The 17,321-nt window shown below is 38.4% G+C and overlaps 1 protein-coding gene across 5 annotated transcripts in view; it reads right to left on the minus strand.

Moving 5' to 3' along the window:
* Window positions 1-1,714: 1,714 nt before the first annotated feature.
* The window catches only part of BACH1 (BTB domain and CNC homolog 1), a 31,017-nt gene continuing 15,410 nt past the window's right edge, over window positions 1,715-17,321 (minus strand). For all 5 annotated transcript variants that reach the window (XM_086477864.1, XM_086477883.1, XM_086477889.1 and 2 more), the window contains 3 exons: window positions 12,199-13,590; window positions 10,310-10,516; window positions 1,715-5,268 (listed from right to left, as the gene is read on the minus strand). In XM_086477864.1, the coding sequence (XP_086333990.1) occupies window positions 4,807-5,268; window positions 10,310-10,516; window positions 12,199-13,590 (2,061 nt within the window). In that variant the 3' untranslated portion in view covers window positions 1,715-4,806. The remainder of the gene's footprint in view (window positions 5,269-10,309; window positions 10,517-12,198; window positions 13,591-17,321) is intronic.

The following is a 17,321-nucleotide window of genomic DNA, read 5'->3' on the forward strand; positions in this document are numbered from 1 at the left end:
ACATTTCCCAGCAGCAAATACCATTACCTGGACCTTCATATACCACCTTGTTCTCAACAGAAATGTTTGTTTAAACATCCTGTTCATTTCTAAAGCTTCAATTTCTGAGGTGAATGCTGCTTTCCCTGCCCCATCCCAGTTATCTGAAAGTGGAAAAAAATGATTGCCAGCATCCACACTCTGTCAGATTAATATTTGCAATTAAAAAAGATTTAAAATAATAATATAAAAAAAATCTTAAGTGCAGTGTATACAAATTTAAAAGGCCTGGTGAGCATAACATGCCTAAATAGGCTTTTACAATATTCATATTCATGAAATCTGTCTCATTCAATCCTCTGCTAAAATGGCTCATTTCCCCTTCTATTTTTCCTTTATTTCTGTCCACAAAAATTCAACTGGTAGTAAGTCTTAATGTACCAATATTAAAATTCCCCTTTATATATGCAGCTGTGTACTTTTGAGGCTCATTCTTTGGAGGAACAAAACCAAAGAAGTAATCAATATGCAAACAACAGACTATCAAACAGGCATAAGGGTCCAGCTTGTCCTGCTTTATTTCAGTGCTAAAAAGGGACAACATTCACTTTGCTCTGTAAAGATCAAATATCTGGTTTATGCCCAAACCTTTGTCAGAAAAATACTGGAATTTGTTCAAAAACTGCTTGAGTTAAAGCAGGTGCTTTTACCTTCTTTTCAGCTTCTGAAGAAATTGTGCTATTTCACTTTAAACAAATTTCACTTAGCTCTGTCCTGCTCAGATAAAAACTCAGAGCTCCCACAAAGGGTGCCAATTATCATCAGTTCCTCATTTCTCACTTCCTAAAAACAACCCAGAAGCAGAACTAATCATACAGTGCTGATCTCTGGCATCTGTACCTTTAGCTTTCATTGCCATTGCTTCTTGCAGAATATTAAGAGGAGTTTTGAACATATCACAGTCTCCTGCATCAAGATTTTAAGTTTCCACAAAGAGGAACCACACTAATGTTTTTGTGCAAGCTAATGTCTTGGTTCTTAAAGTCAAGAAATGCACAACACGCTGACTAAATCCAAACGACTACAAATTCCAAGGAAAAAACTGCCCTGGACAAAAAGAGACAGCTTTTACTGCCTTATCAAGTAGAAGGAGCAAGTCAAACTTTACAATCAATCATCTTGGTTCTCAGCATTTTCCTCCAAAAAAGGGCTGTTTTAACTTTTAATGAAGGGTCTGCTGGTGGGATCGAGACATTTCGGACTTGAAAGCGTCAAATACATAGGTTACAAAAACTTTAAATGAAGGAAGACTTCTGACAAAAAGCTTTCTGAGCAGGGTAAACCACAACACTGAAAGGCTAGATCCAGGGTTACAGTTCACTGTTTAGGAGGGACAGAGGGAGATTAGGATAAATGCAGTTTCTCAAAGGACAATTTTTCTGCAATCCCTCTGATTATTTAAGGACCAGCAGATCTAAGATTACAAAGATACTTCTTGAGAAGCTTAATAAACATACATATTGTTAGAACTTGCCCTATGATAAACCTCAGACTCATGCACTCATCTATACTATTCATGTAACAATCACCTCCAAGTTTTTTCTAGACCCAACAGACCTACAATACCCCATCAATCAGCCACTTACCTTCTCTCTCCCTTAAAATAAGAAAAAATAATTAAATATTAAAGTTCCCCAGAAAAGAAAACCCACTCAAACAGTACAAGACACAAAAGTCAAATAAACTTACAGGAAATTTATTCCAGCTCAGTGGTATTTGCTACTGTGTGTGTATTATTCAGGAACTTATAAACTAAACCATTCTATGATTCTATATAGGCAACTTTGCTACTGTTTTCAGAAATGTTTTAGTAGCACTACATAAGCTAATAACACACCAGTAAAGACTCACTGCAAAAGATTTGTACAAAAAAAGAAAAGCCTTTGTAGAAAGGATAGTGGTTTTTATTGTAGTCTTAGAAAATACTGAATTATGAAAGATACAAAATCAACTGTTGTAATTATCTGTTTATTTTACAATCTGTATGCCATCATACTCATATGGCTTTAAGACAGTCTGTCCAAAGTATTTTAAAACATGCTTTAACAAAGTATTTTACAATTTCAAAATTGAGTATTTCTTTACTGAAAAAAAAAAACCCACCAACCGAACTCCAAAACATTTACCTGAGAATTCTGTATGATAAAATTTTCATTCATTCTTCACTTTTCCAAGTTGATGACTTAGGCTATAGAAGTCAACATGCAACTTGTAGGTCTAATGTATTAAATAAATATTTTAAAAATTATTTAGATGCAGCTGGTTAGGCAAAAACCTACCCTCAAACTTCATCAAGTTCATCATAGGTTTAAAAACATGACATGAGTTTTATCATATGTCAATGAGAGCTGTGATTTCTGCACTGGAAGCCCTGCAGCATTTGTTGAGTGGAATTCAGACCCTGGCTGACCACCAGACCACAGCAGTAGAGCACAACTCTTCGGTGGATATTCTAGCCTCTGAACTTGGGAATCACTGACCTTATTTTCCAACATCCATAGCCAAGCATGGTCGAGGTTTGGGCCAGTGGATATGTTTAAGTTCCCAGCCAGCCATTCTCTACAGATATGTTCCACCTCTTTACAACAAATATGTAACCCAGGGAATTCTGTTTCAGAGTACGGGTACTATTAGGACAATGCTTTAACGTCATTATCCACGTCATTTCAGAGTATCACCAGCTTTAAAAGTGATATTATGTATGGACAGCAGAGAGGTTTGGGGGTTTCTGTTTTGGTTTTTTAATGGATTCTTGTTTGTTTGCTTTTTAAATAGAATGGGGACTTAGGAAGAAAACACTGCCCAGGGTGGCAGCACAGCAGGAAGGCAGGATTAAATTAACCAGGCATAGACAGACGCTGGAGAAAAATCCCAGCGAGCTTCATGAGTAATACATATACAGGATCAACATATATAAATGGTAGTCATTTAAAAGAATTTCAATTATCTGAAAATATATCCAAAGCAGTAGAACTCTCATCATGTCTGCCATATAGTATTTATTTCTGAATTTCAATTACTGCAAGCACTGTGATTTATACAAGCTATGCTCCATTAACATAATTTTTCCCCTTAAAAAAGTAATGATATATGATGAAAATCCAAGGATATCACTAGAGATTTAGATCAACTTTCAATCCCACAGGTGAGGTAGTGTAGTCACTTCTATTACGTGCTGGTTACGAAAAGTACTTTTGAAATCTGTCAAATTTTTTAATTTTGATTTAAATAAGTGGCTTAATAGTCTTAATACATTTATTAATGCTAGGTTACCGGGGGGGGGAGGGGGAAGAGACTTGCCAAGAACAAGTTCTGTCTCACTGCAAGACAAAAAAGCAGTATTTACAACAGTCCTTTGCTTACTTGCCGCCTACTGTACATGCACACAAGAGACAAAAAGCTAATATACATTCTGAGGTAGGAAATGAAGAATTCCACTGGCTTGTACAAGATTCTTCATGTTTTGTAAACCAGCAAACCCAAAGTTTTCTGTGGTGAGGTTCAATACTTAGTCCTGGTGTGAGAATAACATCTAAATAACAAAGCATTATTGGTATACAATATGCATCTACTGCCACATAAAAATCTTAAAAATGGGGATTGTTTTCAGTGGCTGAATTTCTCCTTCACGAAGTAAAGGAAATTCCTCCAGCTCATTTCCTTATTACACTTTCTACATGTTTATACTTAGACCACAAGCCACTGAAAATATACAAAGGTTTAGCCATAAAAGTATCCTGAAGACTAAAATTTTGAAATAGATCTTTACTGGTCCCACTGATCAGAGAAGAAATACATTGCAGATTACTTCAGGCAATTAGGCACTGAAGTTGAAGAATTCGGTGCCTGAACACCTTAAAAACTTTAAACTGTCCTCACACTTTCACAATACTTTGACTCCAACTTATCACAAACAGCTGCAAGCTTGAAGGTAAGTCACAATACAGCAATGAATTTTAACAAGCATATGGGATACCGATGCCATAGGATCAGATGCACACTAATCAAAGAATTGCATCAGTTTCAAACTTCGGCCTTTCCCAGTACGTTGTTACGGCTCCCACAAAATTTAGAGAAGAGAGCAGTATGGTGCAACACCTCCGCTGTTCCAGTTACCTTAACTATGTACTGGAGAGCTAAGACTAAGGCATATAGTCAATAAAAGCTGGCTCTGGTACAGGGATGGGAACAGCAGGAAGCAATGAACTGTTCCAGAGCACACGCACCAGGATCTTCTCATACTGTTATCCTAAGCCATCTACAAAATAAACATTCACAGAAATATAATTGCTTCCTAAGGTTTGTCTACCAGGAAAAAAGAAATCTGAGAGAGATAAGAATTCCAGGTATAGAAGTGGTTGTGCATAAACACCTGTCAGGAGACTGCTCTTGAGATGCAGAATGGCATTAGGTACTGTGGCATAAATCAGAGTGAAGGCTGCTCTATACCTGAATGAAAACTTCCAACAAATAAACATCTGTGCACAGAGTTTACACTTTCCAACGACTTTCCTGAACTCTCCTTGGCATCACCACACAGAAAAAGCTCCAAGGCAGACGCGTACAAACTACACTCTAGAACTACACAGAGCAAACCCAAAGCTCGCCAAGTAATATAATGACCATCTAATTGTCAATGTAGTTTCAAAAGATAAAGTTTCATCTTTCCTTTCACTTAGTAAGTCACTTTACAATAATACTCAATCTCACTTTTAGTTGCAGAGAGAGGCAGAATGTTGAGAGGCTGGCAATAGAAAGAAAATAGATTCACTCATCTGTAGTGCACCTGTCAGTCATTTGCTGACAGAAGTCTGCGATACCACCGCTCTGTCCACACTGTTCCACAAGCGAAGTTTTCTCTAATGTTCTTGAAGAAACGGGATGCAGCTCTTGTACTTGATTGTATGTTGCATCACACACACTTTTCACACACTGATAGCAAGAGCTCTGCTCATTTGTAGTTGTAACACCTGAAAGGCCATCTGCTAATTCTATAAAAGTTGGTATCACAGGCTCACTATCAGATGGAGCTGTTCGGTCTCTCTCCGGGAATAAAAGCAAAAGCGGGCAATCTGAAGAAGAGTATTTTGCAAGTATTTGTATTTGCTCGTGACTCAAGGCTGCTTCCTTACACACCTGTTGGCAAAGTCCAGCCAGATTCTGCTTTGTCTCACCCAGAGTTGACAAAATGTGGTTTCTTTCCTTCAGCAAGTTCTCCTTCTCATTTTGCTGCAAGAAGAAAAAAGGCCTTTTAGTCTGCATTTTAACACAAAACCTACAGTTTGTTATGTTCCTAACAAAGCTAAAAAAGACTGTAAATAATCTGGTTTGCTGAAACAGAAGCAATTTGGCAGTAAGAAGGTAAACACCAACACAATCATAGGCCTACCAGAAGGACAATCCTAACCTCTCTTCAAGTGTCATCAACTTCACTTTTTGAAGTGATTTTTGAGACATACAACTTTTTCAAAACCTGTGCTGGCAGCCAAAACAGTAATTTGTAGTTATTTAATAAATGAAACCTAGCTTCACTTACCGTAAACGTTCTGGAAACACTAATTCTACAGGGTAACATTTAAACCACTACCACTGGGTCAATAAAACATTAAGCAGAGCAGTCTTCACAGAGATTCATACTTTTAAAGTTAAATGTTGAGAACCAGTCATCAAATTTTCACTATTGATGCTACTCTGCTAGATGAAAATAAATTAATTTCTTAAGTGCCAAGTGCACTGTAGAACAAACAATGGAGTTAAGAAGAGTTTCTAAAGTAAATAGAAAATATAGGCAAATTAAAGAAATTAAACATGCTAAAATCGTGAACGAAATATTTTCACTGGAAATGAAGCGCTCCTGTTTGTTTCAAGGCACCAACCAGAACACTGGAAGTTACAGAATTTAGAGTCGAGTGAAAGATCAGCGAACTGAAGAGACAAGAACTGAGATGCTACTAGGTAGGTAACCTACTATTGGAACAGGAGAATACCAGCTGAATGCTTGAGTTTTACTTACACAGCAAACATGCTTAAGAGTGGCAGATACCACTCAGACATGAAATAAGACTGTCCTTGCTCTGAAGAGCTTACAATCTAGCTACAGAATGCAAATGGATTTTCCAAACACGGGCAGCAAAAGGGATGACAATTCACTAACAAATATCAAACAGAAAAAAGTACCATTCAGTAAAAATTAGCTTGCTTCATTTGTTTTGTGGGATTTTTCTTTTGTTTTACTTCGGTGTCATGAATTTTTGTGACACTTCTGATACAACTGACTGAAGATGAGAGGACATGGACAACTGATGGGCTGGTCTAAAGATGAAAACAAGCAACATCCAGGAAAAATAAAAATGAGGAAATGGCTAAGGACAGGAAACAAGCAAGACTAATGAAGCAGATGGAAAAAACCCCTAAAAACCAAACATGCCACACATTTTGAGTTCTATAATTAATTAATAGGTAGAGTTCTGAAGCTTTAAATATTTTTAAGAAATAAATTTTAATCATAGGGATCATGTTATCACTATTGCTAAATCGATTCACTCCCAGAAATTTTAATTATTTTCAGTCCTTCCCACATTCACTTTTGCAGGAGAAACTCATACTGCAACCTCTACAACTTCTTTTTGAAAGGACTAACTTTAAGTGTCATTTTAAAAGAAGCAGTTGTTGCCAGTCTTTTTTGCCTAAAATGATTAGAAGTGCTTTGCTAATAAACTTCTACTTGTCAGCATACTGAGAGCAGCTGTTCCAGATCTCCTAATCTGAAACCACTTCAGGTACAGTTTGGGTAGGTAGAGGCACTCAGCTGAGTATCATGGACCGATGAAATTATCTGGACAACTGTTTAACACAAACTTCAATATTCAGAAATACTGAATTCCCCGCCCCTGTCTGAAGTTGACAGATCTGTGATTAATACATTTAAATATTATCGTTTTATTTTAGCAGCATTATACTAATACTGCAAGCTAATGCCAGCTAGTTTTGAGGTCATAATAATCAAACTGCGAGCTCTTTTAACTCTTCTGGTGAAGAATTTATTTAGTACACACACTTCCTCTCCCTATTATAGTATATATAACAGGATGCCAATTACATTTCTTGGACCACAGCTTACAGTAAGTCGCTCACTGACACATCCTCCTCCTGAGCTACAGAATCTTCAGGGAAGCAGTGCTTCTTGACACCAGTTGTCCTTTACTCCGCTCCCCCTCACAAGTACTCTCATTTTAAAGCTTAGAAGCAAGAAAGTACAAGGCATGTGAATCAACACAGGTGCTCTGAAAGAGCTATTTCCAACAAGCCGACATCTCCTTGAGTGACCCACATGTATTCTCAAATATGGAACATTAGTGAACAACAAGAACACGTAGGTTCACCTGAAAGACTACTAGGGGTCAAAAATGACAATATCAGTACAGAAGAGTAAGAGAAATGACCAAACTTAATTCTCCCCAGGTAACAGATTCAGTATCAAATATTTTCTTCTATAAATAGAGCTTAACATAAGACTTTCAATTTTACAGAATCACTTGTGTAGGAAGGTACCTCAGGAAGTCTGTAGCCCAACCTCCTGCTCAAAACAAGCCCAGCTCTGGGTAAGATCAGGCCTTTGCTCAGTTAAATCATGAAAACCTTCAAGGATAGAGCATGCACAGCCTCTCTGGGTAACCTGCCCCATTGCCCGTCTGCGCACATTGGAAAAAAGTGTTTCCTTATATCCGGTTGAATCCTCCAATTTTTCTCCTGCTGTGAAGTACCACCCCCTGGGAAGCCGAGGATCTTCCACTCCCAACGGCTACATGATCTTGAGGACTTCCCCACAGATACGGGCAGGAGGCTACTATGTCTCCCCACAGCCATCTCTTCCCCAAGAAGACAACCCATTTCCCATCTCTCACCATAGGAGTATTCCAGCCCTGACCATCCCAGTGGGCCTTCTCCTAGCCTTTCTCCAGTTTGTCAATGTACTTCTGGCACTGGGAGGGGTCAAAACCAGGCAAAAGATTCAGTCTTACACGTGCTAAGTACAGGAGCACACTCTCTGCCCTTGAACCACTGGCTGTGCTCCTGTTAAAATAGCCCAGAACACTGATGGCCCTTTTTTCAGCCCAGACACACTGCTGACCCATGCTCAACTTGCTGTCTGCCCAGACCTCCCAAGGTCCTTTTCAGCAAAGCTACTCCCCAGCCAGTCGGTTTCCAGCCTTTACTCATGCAGGGGGTTAGTCTGTTCCATATATAGGACTTCCCCAAGAAACACACCACAAATACTACCTTTTAATCCAAGAGAGCAAAAACCTAATAAACAACAACAAATAGAAATTAATACAAGACAACTTGCTACACATACTGGAAGGCAGTATGAGGAATTTAACTAAATAGTATTTCCTAACAGGCTATAGTACAGACTATTATCTACTTGTCAAGAGTTTTCAAACTAGAGCTACACCATATTATCCTCTCTCAAAGCCACATTACAGAGGATACAATGAGAAGATCAAAGACTAAACAGGTCTGAGACACACAACTGACCCAGAAAAGCAGGAACGATGCAGGAGTCATCATGTATGAAGCAACCTGGATGTACCACACAAGGCCTTTCACAGATGTCTCTTTTCTTCCACCCACCTTGGAAATTATGCCTAGACAAATCTTGAGGTTTCTATATTTGTGCACGACTTATACAAGTTTGATGGTGCATAACATCAGTTGCTGTCAGACATGTTCAACAGCCCCAGACAAAGTCTTTTCAGGAAGTTTTGAAGAAACTTACCTGCACAGTTGGAAAAAATAAGCAACTGGAACATGTCTGTGCCTAGAGCATGATTCATAACTCACACCTCGCCTCACAATTCTCAACACATTGTCTAGACCTTGCAGTGATACATTCAGCAGACATTCATCTGTTCTAGCACAGTCCACAGAAGAAAGGATATTATACTATGATTATCAGTCACTTAATTATTACTTGCAGGTGAATCTCTCATTCCCCCCCCCACCCACCCCCAGTGATGCACAACATTGACAAAGTTACATAACAAACAGGAATGATAATATGACACCAAAACCAGGCAGAAAGGTCAGAACTGTCAAAAATGCAACTTCTCTCTTTAGTCAGAATAATGTAACCGTTATTAACATGATCACCTGATTCCCCTCCCTCCCTGAGTATCTTCGTCACTCAGCACACTGAATGACTTACCCTGTCAACTCAACATGGTTGTGTGGCATCGCAGGCCTTCCTTTAAAGTCCATCTCCTTTGTTGCAGAAGTGCATGTAGTGAAAGATGATGGACCACTTCAGGAAAACAACTTTCTAGGCCATGGCACTTTGCTCTGATTTTATTTTCCTTTTCACACTGAATTTGTAAGAAGAAAGCTGCAGCACGACTGCACGTGTTCCCAGCTGATGCCAATACCAAATTCATGTACATAAACACAAAGTCTAAAATGCCCCATAAACAAGAGTGAAGAGTACAGTAACCTTGAATGACTGAATTATTTAGTGCACACGGTACAATCAACTATGAAACTGAGATGAAGAGGGTCAGAAACAAAGACCAGAAAAAAGACACTATTTTCCTGTCAGGAAAACTTCAGATTATCCACGTTTCTCTTCAGTTACATATTTATCTTTTTATTGCCTTTTAAGAAGGAGAAATTATAATAACAGATAGTTGCAGAGAAATCTGGACGCACTAATTCCTCAGCTACAATCCAAATACAACTGCTAAAAAGGTGAGCAGCTTCCCGAGTTCTGCTGTATCTTCTGCCTTTCTGCCAGGGTCTAATTTCTAAGGTTCACCAGCCTTTGTTGATATGTCACAAGAACAATACTTACACAACTAACAATTGCATAACTGTAAACTTGATCATGAGCAATACCACGAGCTGAAGAACAAAAGCACAAAGCAAGAAAGGGGAAAGAGGCAGAAAACTAAAAAGTAGAATGGAATGATGGTTTGGGAATCATTCTGTACAACTAAGCTCAATGCTGATGGGCTTCAGAAACATCACTCACCAAAAATTATGCTGTGATACACTTTTACTTGAATGGAGACAAGTCCACAGAAGGAAAAAGGCATGTACTTTTAAAGTACAGAAAATGCAGAACTGCTATCAAGAAGTCATCTAAGACTGATATAGTTTTCTAAGCTTGAGTGGAAAAAGTAGTTTGAGAGTGAGGTGGTTTACTACTGCCATATGTCCAGTCGAGTTGTTTAGAGAAAGACTCAAGTCAACAGTAATGAATATTTATACGTACCAGTTTTTCAATTTCAGATTCAAGATTTTGTATGCAGTCAAGTTTTCTCTTACGACATCGCTGTGCTGCAATTCTATTTTTACTTCGTCTTCGGATATCATGAATACAGTCCAATTGTTCAGGAGTTAATTTATGCCTTTTCAGAAATGACTGGAAGTCATTTCTGGAAAGTGAGATAATCCTTTGTGCATTAAATGGCAGTTTTACCTAGAACGTAAGATAAAGTTGTAAATCAAACGTGACATGGATATACACAAAGACCAATTCAAGTTCTCATTTTAAGCATTCTTTACCACACAATCCCATCTTTCTTCCCAAATCTCAGAGCCAAGAGCAAGCTAATGTAGCCGTCAGGTGAGGTGGATAGAACCCAGGGGTTTCAACTAGATGAGTTCAAGCACGGATGACATAACTGAGTACTTTGCACATTTACACTAGATCCTCAAACGCATATCCCGAGTAGGATGAAATCTAGTCGTGTGGGCAGCAAACAATTAGGTGATATGCAAAACGTGTCAAGAATCACTAACACATTTCCCCTAAGCTGCTAGTAACTGTGTCCTGCATATATTTTTACACCTATAGTTTTCTGCAGGAAAAGTTCAACTGAAACAGGCATTTACTTAAAATATAGAAGTTAGAGTAATTCTTGTAATTCTTAATGCTGAAGAGAACCAGGCTCTTGCTACTGTCTGTACACCTGAGCTACAGAAGCAGGAGCTTCTGAAACACATACAGATCACAAAGTCCTGATTAATACTGGAAAACATCTTTACCTTTACAGAGTAATTGCCACATTTTATTAAGTATCCAACAAGAGACACTTTATTTTAATCCTTATGTTTGAGGACATCAAATAGAAGGATATGTTACCTTGCTGTGGTCAAGATCTGAACTTAATTTTAAAAAAAACCAGAGGAACCCTTTCTGTGTTTGGCTACAAGCAGGCAAAAAAAAAAAAAAGGACAGAGTATTGCCCTCAGCAATGAGACCAACTATTTCTCTGTAATGTAAAGACAATGAATGTATTTAACCAACTCTGGCCTTTTGTTTGGACTGCCAACTTTCTGTATTGCTAGTAGCTTCCACTTAAGTCTCAATAAGGCCTTGCATCTTGAAAAGGAAAAAACCTTAGTGCTTTAAAAACAACTGAATTTTCATTACATTAAATGATCCATCATACACAGAGTCACACTGCAATTCTACAATTCTGAGAACTGTGACAGAAATCATTCTAGGTATACAGTAAAATCTTTTGGGATTAGACTACTTACGTATGGCATCTGCCTAAAACACTACTAAAGCAATGACAAAGGAATGAAGTGCCAAATAATTTCTGCAACCAGAGGAACAAATAAACCTCAGTTTTAGGGAAGGCAATGCTATTGAAGCAGTCCTAAACATACAGCTTGAAGCCAGCTTGAAAACTTAATTTCCATTTGACAGTAACTCTGAAATATTATTTCTCTCCCACCTTCTCCCCAGAAGTCAAAATAAAACCAAGAAAACTGTTACGTTTCTATAAAACAAAGGTTCTAAGAAGTTTAGAGTTTAACTGAGGTAGATCAAATAAAAAAATCTAAAAAGAACTCCCATGCCTTGGTTTAAGAGTGTCAACCTTTTCTGATAAAGTTGTTCCAGAAGAATATCTGAAAAGATCTAATACCTAAGCATCTACCACTTCAATATCCTACCAAAAAATATAAGTATCCCTGAATTAACAGTGATATTCCACATAAACCTTTGAACAGTTATTTAAAGTTTTATTTCACAGATTTTCAAAACACTCAACCACAAAAAAAAAACCCAAACCCAGGAGACTCAGAATTAGGTTTTTGAACAGGGCCTTAAAAGACAGGGAAGCAAAGGATACACCAGGATGTTCTTACCTCACATTCCTGTTCTCTCGCTGAACAGGATTCACTGTCTCCCTCAGTGTCAGTTTCCGAATCCTCTCCCAAACTTATCACATAATTATAGGGACACTGTTCTTGTTGCTGTCCCTGGACATAATCTCCACCGCTTATTTCAGAGCTGTTGGAGCATCCTTCAGTACTAAGGTTGCTTATAAAGGGGCAGTTGACAGAACTCAATGTTGTAAAAGTTCGCTGAGAGCAAGGTTCAGGGCTTTCACTGATCCTGATACCCAGCCACGGACACTCTGATTTTTTCCCCGAATATACTGGCTCCAAGCACTCTTTTGGCGCTGCAGGTGGTAAATGTATTTGACAGGCTTCTGTGCTGTAAATATCACTCCAGAACCCTTTTGCCAGATGTTCTGCCACCTCTCTCTCCACGCTGCTTCGATCACCAGCTGATGTAATGCTAGTGGCTTCCCTAGTGCACAAATCGACCTTTGAAGGTGAGTCATCTTGACCTTCAATTTTGTCATTCGCAACTCCAGTACCTGTCACAGTTTTTTCAGCTAAGACTGTGTTGTTTTGCATACTACTGAAATTCAAGTTACCATATTGCTCACAAGTTTGTAAAAAAGACACAGAATTGAGTCCATGAGGTGCAGCAGAGTTTTGGGGGAAAGCAACAAGATCCATTTTCTCCATAGGACACGACACATTCCGAGTCACAGATTCTCTCTTTGACTCTTCTTTTTTCTCAATGTCTTCCTGCCCTTCTTCCATTTTTACCTGAGTCTCTTCACATTTTGAGACCAGCTGCATAGGTACACACTCCTGAGCTTTTTGTATGCCATCATTATCAGATACTTCCTTCTTAAGAAAAGTTGCAATTGGTGGCACCTGAATGTCTTTAATACTGGAATTGGACTCTGAAGTATGAACTTTGTCATTTCCAAAAGCTTTCTGGAATTTCCTATACTTTGGGCATTGGGAAGATAAGCTGGAAACACTACCCCTTTCTAAATGTACAGGATCACACGTTTGATTGGCATTATCTTGGAGAACAGGCAATGATTTAGCATTCTCTTCATCTTTACAATGCTTTGCGTCAGGAGTTTGAATACATTCCTTTTCTGAAAGTTCTTCTGCTTCATCATCTACTTCTAGGTCTCCATCATCCACACTGCCAATTTTAGGGTTTGTTTTCTGACAACGCTGTGTACAGTACTTCTTCCTAGGACATTCTTGCTGATCCAATTTCAAGTCCAAAAATTTGAATTTGAGAAACTGAAAGCAAGACTCTTCAATGTTGTGTACACCCAAAAATTCAGCACATTTGCAAACTTCAGAGACATTGTCTTTATTTAAAATAAGTTTAGATGTGTACGCAAACTGAAGCAAAGGACTAAATCCTTTAAGTGTCACCTATTAAAGAAAAAAATAGTACGGTCAATATAGGTTTAAATAGAAACACACAGAAACCAAATTTACCTGTGAGCAAACCATGCCAGCAGGACAGAGCACAAGACAAAAGCAGTAGATTTGTTCCACAGAGAAAACCCAGCCACACTTATTCTGAAACAAGTTTTCTGATACAATTTTATCCTGTATATTTTGTGGCAATTCTATTCTTCACTGTGATCAATCTCTTAAGATGTTCTGACAATACAGTACTAACAAGTGAAAAATACTGCTTTACACTGAAAACTGTAACTGGTTTCCAACTTCACAAAGATTTTTTCAGACCCAAGTTGTACATGGATTACTATAGAATAAGATCTAAATGCTGCTGCTATTTAATTGTTCCTTTAAAGAGTAATTGCTAAACTATTTGTTTAGTCTCATCCACCATAGATATAAAAGAGTTTGAACAAAACAGAATTTTACCACACATGATTATTTATTACTATAGCCGCCTTCTCCTTTCTTCTTCCCATAGATGAGGAGAATTGTGCCCAAAAACTGTACACCAAAACTGATTATTCTCAGTTTAAAGCCTCTTTGGAGCAGGTAGCTTTAATTGAACATTTGCACCATTACCATTTCAGTTTTTACTGCAGAACAGCTGCCTATCAGGGAATCCAGAGATGAACAAAAACTGTATCATTACAAATTGAACAAGATCAATTGCTATGCATGAAAAAACACTAAGGAATCAGGCAGAAAGCTGTAAACAGATCACCATATTACAAATTACACAACACTTCCTTTAGCCTGCCTCTGCAAGTGACGGATAAGCAATATGTCCATTATTACTACCCAAAGCCAAGCCCACATTCTGCTCCCCTCCTTTCTGGAAATGAACAGGACTTGATGCTGAATAAAGTGCTACATTAATGCATTAGTTATACTGAATTCTTCTGCCAGCAAGATAGTTAACTGTACATGCAATTTAATGTAGGAATCAGTTGAGGGTTTGTTGGGGTTTTTTTTAGTGCTTGTTTGGTGGTTTTTTTATAAAGAACACATAAACAGCACATGAAAGGCAGTTGAAAAGATCCGCACAGAGACTCTCTGAACTCTTATGACCTACCTAAAGAATTCTTAAAATAGCGTTTGAAATATGCTCTGGAGAGAAGACAACCGATTACCCTACCACATTAATTCACCCTTAATAACCTGGGGAAGGAGAGTGCAAAAGACAGTTTACCCATAAGCTGGCAAGAAGTCTTCAAACTTACTATAGTCAATAAATCATTAAAGTGGGTTTACAAACAAGTGACATTCATACTGAACAAACTGAACAAAACAAATACAATGGTATTTCAAAACCGAATATTCTTTCTATATAAGGGCAAAACACTGCTAAAAACCTGAAGGATCAAGAGGGGGAAAAAAAAACCACTCTGCATGCCTTTCACGCTCTCTTACACATTTCTAGCTGGCTATCCTCAAACAAGATAGAACACTAGAAAGACTCTTGGTCTGACTGACCTAGAAAAGCAACTCTTGCAGTAAAAATTTATTTAATTCATATTTGGGCTGGAAGTCTAACTCAGAGTAAAAACCTTGGTAGAAAACCAACATAGAGCCTACACCAAGATGTCAGTAGCTAGTTTTTGCAATATAATATATACGAAGTACTTTAATTCCAAAAATATTTTGGCATCTCACATTGTGGACTGGTGTCTTTCATCTTAAACTTCAAATGCTTTGGATAATTAAAAAGCTTAAAAAAAAAATCACATGTCAAACCATGTGATCAATGTTTGCCTCTCTCAAATAGGCAGCTTTATCAACTGACTCATTTCAAAGTATTTAGCAGTTCCCAGAAGAGATGCTCAAGTTGCTGAGTCTTAAAATGCTTTTACCAACTAAGTTATCAGATGAGTGATTAGAAGATGAGATTCACTGTTAGTATTTTTGCTGGTTGATTCAGTAGATTCAGTTCTTACATCAATAATACTAAGTTACATTAAGAATCATCTTAAGTCTACACTACAGTAAATATCAGGATTATGTTCCTCCATTTTCTTTATAAAATCCAGTCCCTTCTAACTCAGGTTTATTGCATGGGTTCATCTGTTGCTTTGCACCAGAGATTATCTTTTCCCTCTCCAACTTTGACGTATACTTCTTATTCCTCCAATATCCTATTTCTTCCGTCATTCCAAAGCAAAATTCCCTCTTCAACATCAGAAGCTTTACAGGCTACTAATTTCCCTCTTTTACTCCAAACCATGGTTTTGTGTCCCTCAGCATCCTACTTCCCTTCCACATCAGCTCTCATCACTCTTTTTCTTTTAATCTGAGTGTTAATCTGAGTTCAGGCTACCAATGTATTAAGCCACTAGGAAAAAAAAAAAGGTATAAGAAGAAATGAACACCCAGCCACAGTAAGAAGGCTGAGTAAAACTGACATAGTGGTATTACACTGTAACAATTCTGTAACAAATTCACTGATCAACAGAGAACAGCAAAGAATATTAAAGCTCTTTAAAGTAACCACTTGATTCCTTTTAGTCCATTTTCTATAAAATCAGAAAGATTCCAGTAACAGAGAAGTCTTGTGCTTATCTCTACATTACAAAGCCAGGGAGGTAGCTACTTTACTGAAGTACAGGCTTTCTGAATACATTATCTCAGTTAACACTCGAGTTAACACTCAACTTAGTCTTGTACATAAACAAGTCTATAATGTAGTCAGTCTCCAACGTCAATATAGTCATTGATGCACACCTCCAACTTTAATGATTCTAGTTGAGTTGCCAACAATTTGCATGTTATTTCCCACCCCCAAAGCTAATTACCATAAACTATCACCCAGAAAGCCATTGATTATTTAACAATGAACTCTTCAGATTACTGCTACAATGAGAGCACTTGAAGGCTCTTCACTTTTCATCTACAACCACAGCACTTCATATAAAAATCCAGCCACTTGCTTGCCTCATGCCTCTTATAACTTAAGAAAATACCAGCTAGAATCTTTAAATCCTGCCTGACCAACCTTGTGGCCTTTCATGATGGAGTGACTACATCAGTGCACAAGGGAAGAGCTATGGATGTCATCTACCTGGACTTCTGCAAGGCCTTTGACACTGTCCCCACCAACATCATTTTCTTTAAATCTGAAACATGGATCTGATAGGTGGACTGTTCGGTGGGTGAGGAATTGGTTGGATGGCCACATCCAGAGGGTAGTGGTCAACAGCTCGATGTCCAGATGGAGATCGGTGATGAGTGGTGTCCCTCATGGTCCATACTAGGACCGGTGCTGTTCATTATCTTCATCAGTGACATAGTGCGATCAAGCGCACTCTCAGCAAGTTTGCAGATGACACCAAGCTGAGTGGTGCGGTTGACACATCTGAGGGATGGGATGGCATCTATAGGGACCTGGACAAGCTTGAGAAGTGGGCCTGTGTGAACCTCAGGAGGTTCAACAAGATCAAATACAAGGTCCTGCACCTGGGTTGGGGCAATCCCTGGTATCAATACAGGCTGGTGGATGAAGGGATTGAGAGCAGCCCTGAGAAGGACTTGAGGGTGCTGGTGGCTGAAAACCTGGATGTGAGCTGGCAATGGGCACTTGCAGCCCATAAGGCCAACCATATCCCAGGCTGCATCAAAACAAGTGTGGCCAGCAGGTTGAGAGAAGTGATTCTACTCTGCTCTGGTGAGACATCACCTGCAGTACTGCATCCAGCTCTAGA

This window comes from Leptosomus discolor, chromosome 1 (genome assembly GCF_034619465.1).
Source record: "Leptosomus discolor isolate bLepDis1 chromosome 1, bLepDis1.hap2, whole genome shotgun sequence".
In the NCBI taxonomy this organism is placed as follows: Eukaryota; Metazoa; Chordata; class Aves; order Leptosomiformes; family Leptosomidae; genus Leptosomus; species Leptosomus discolor.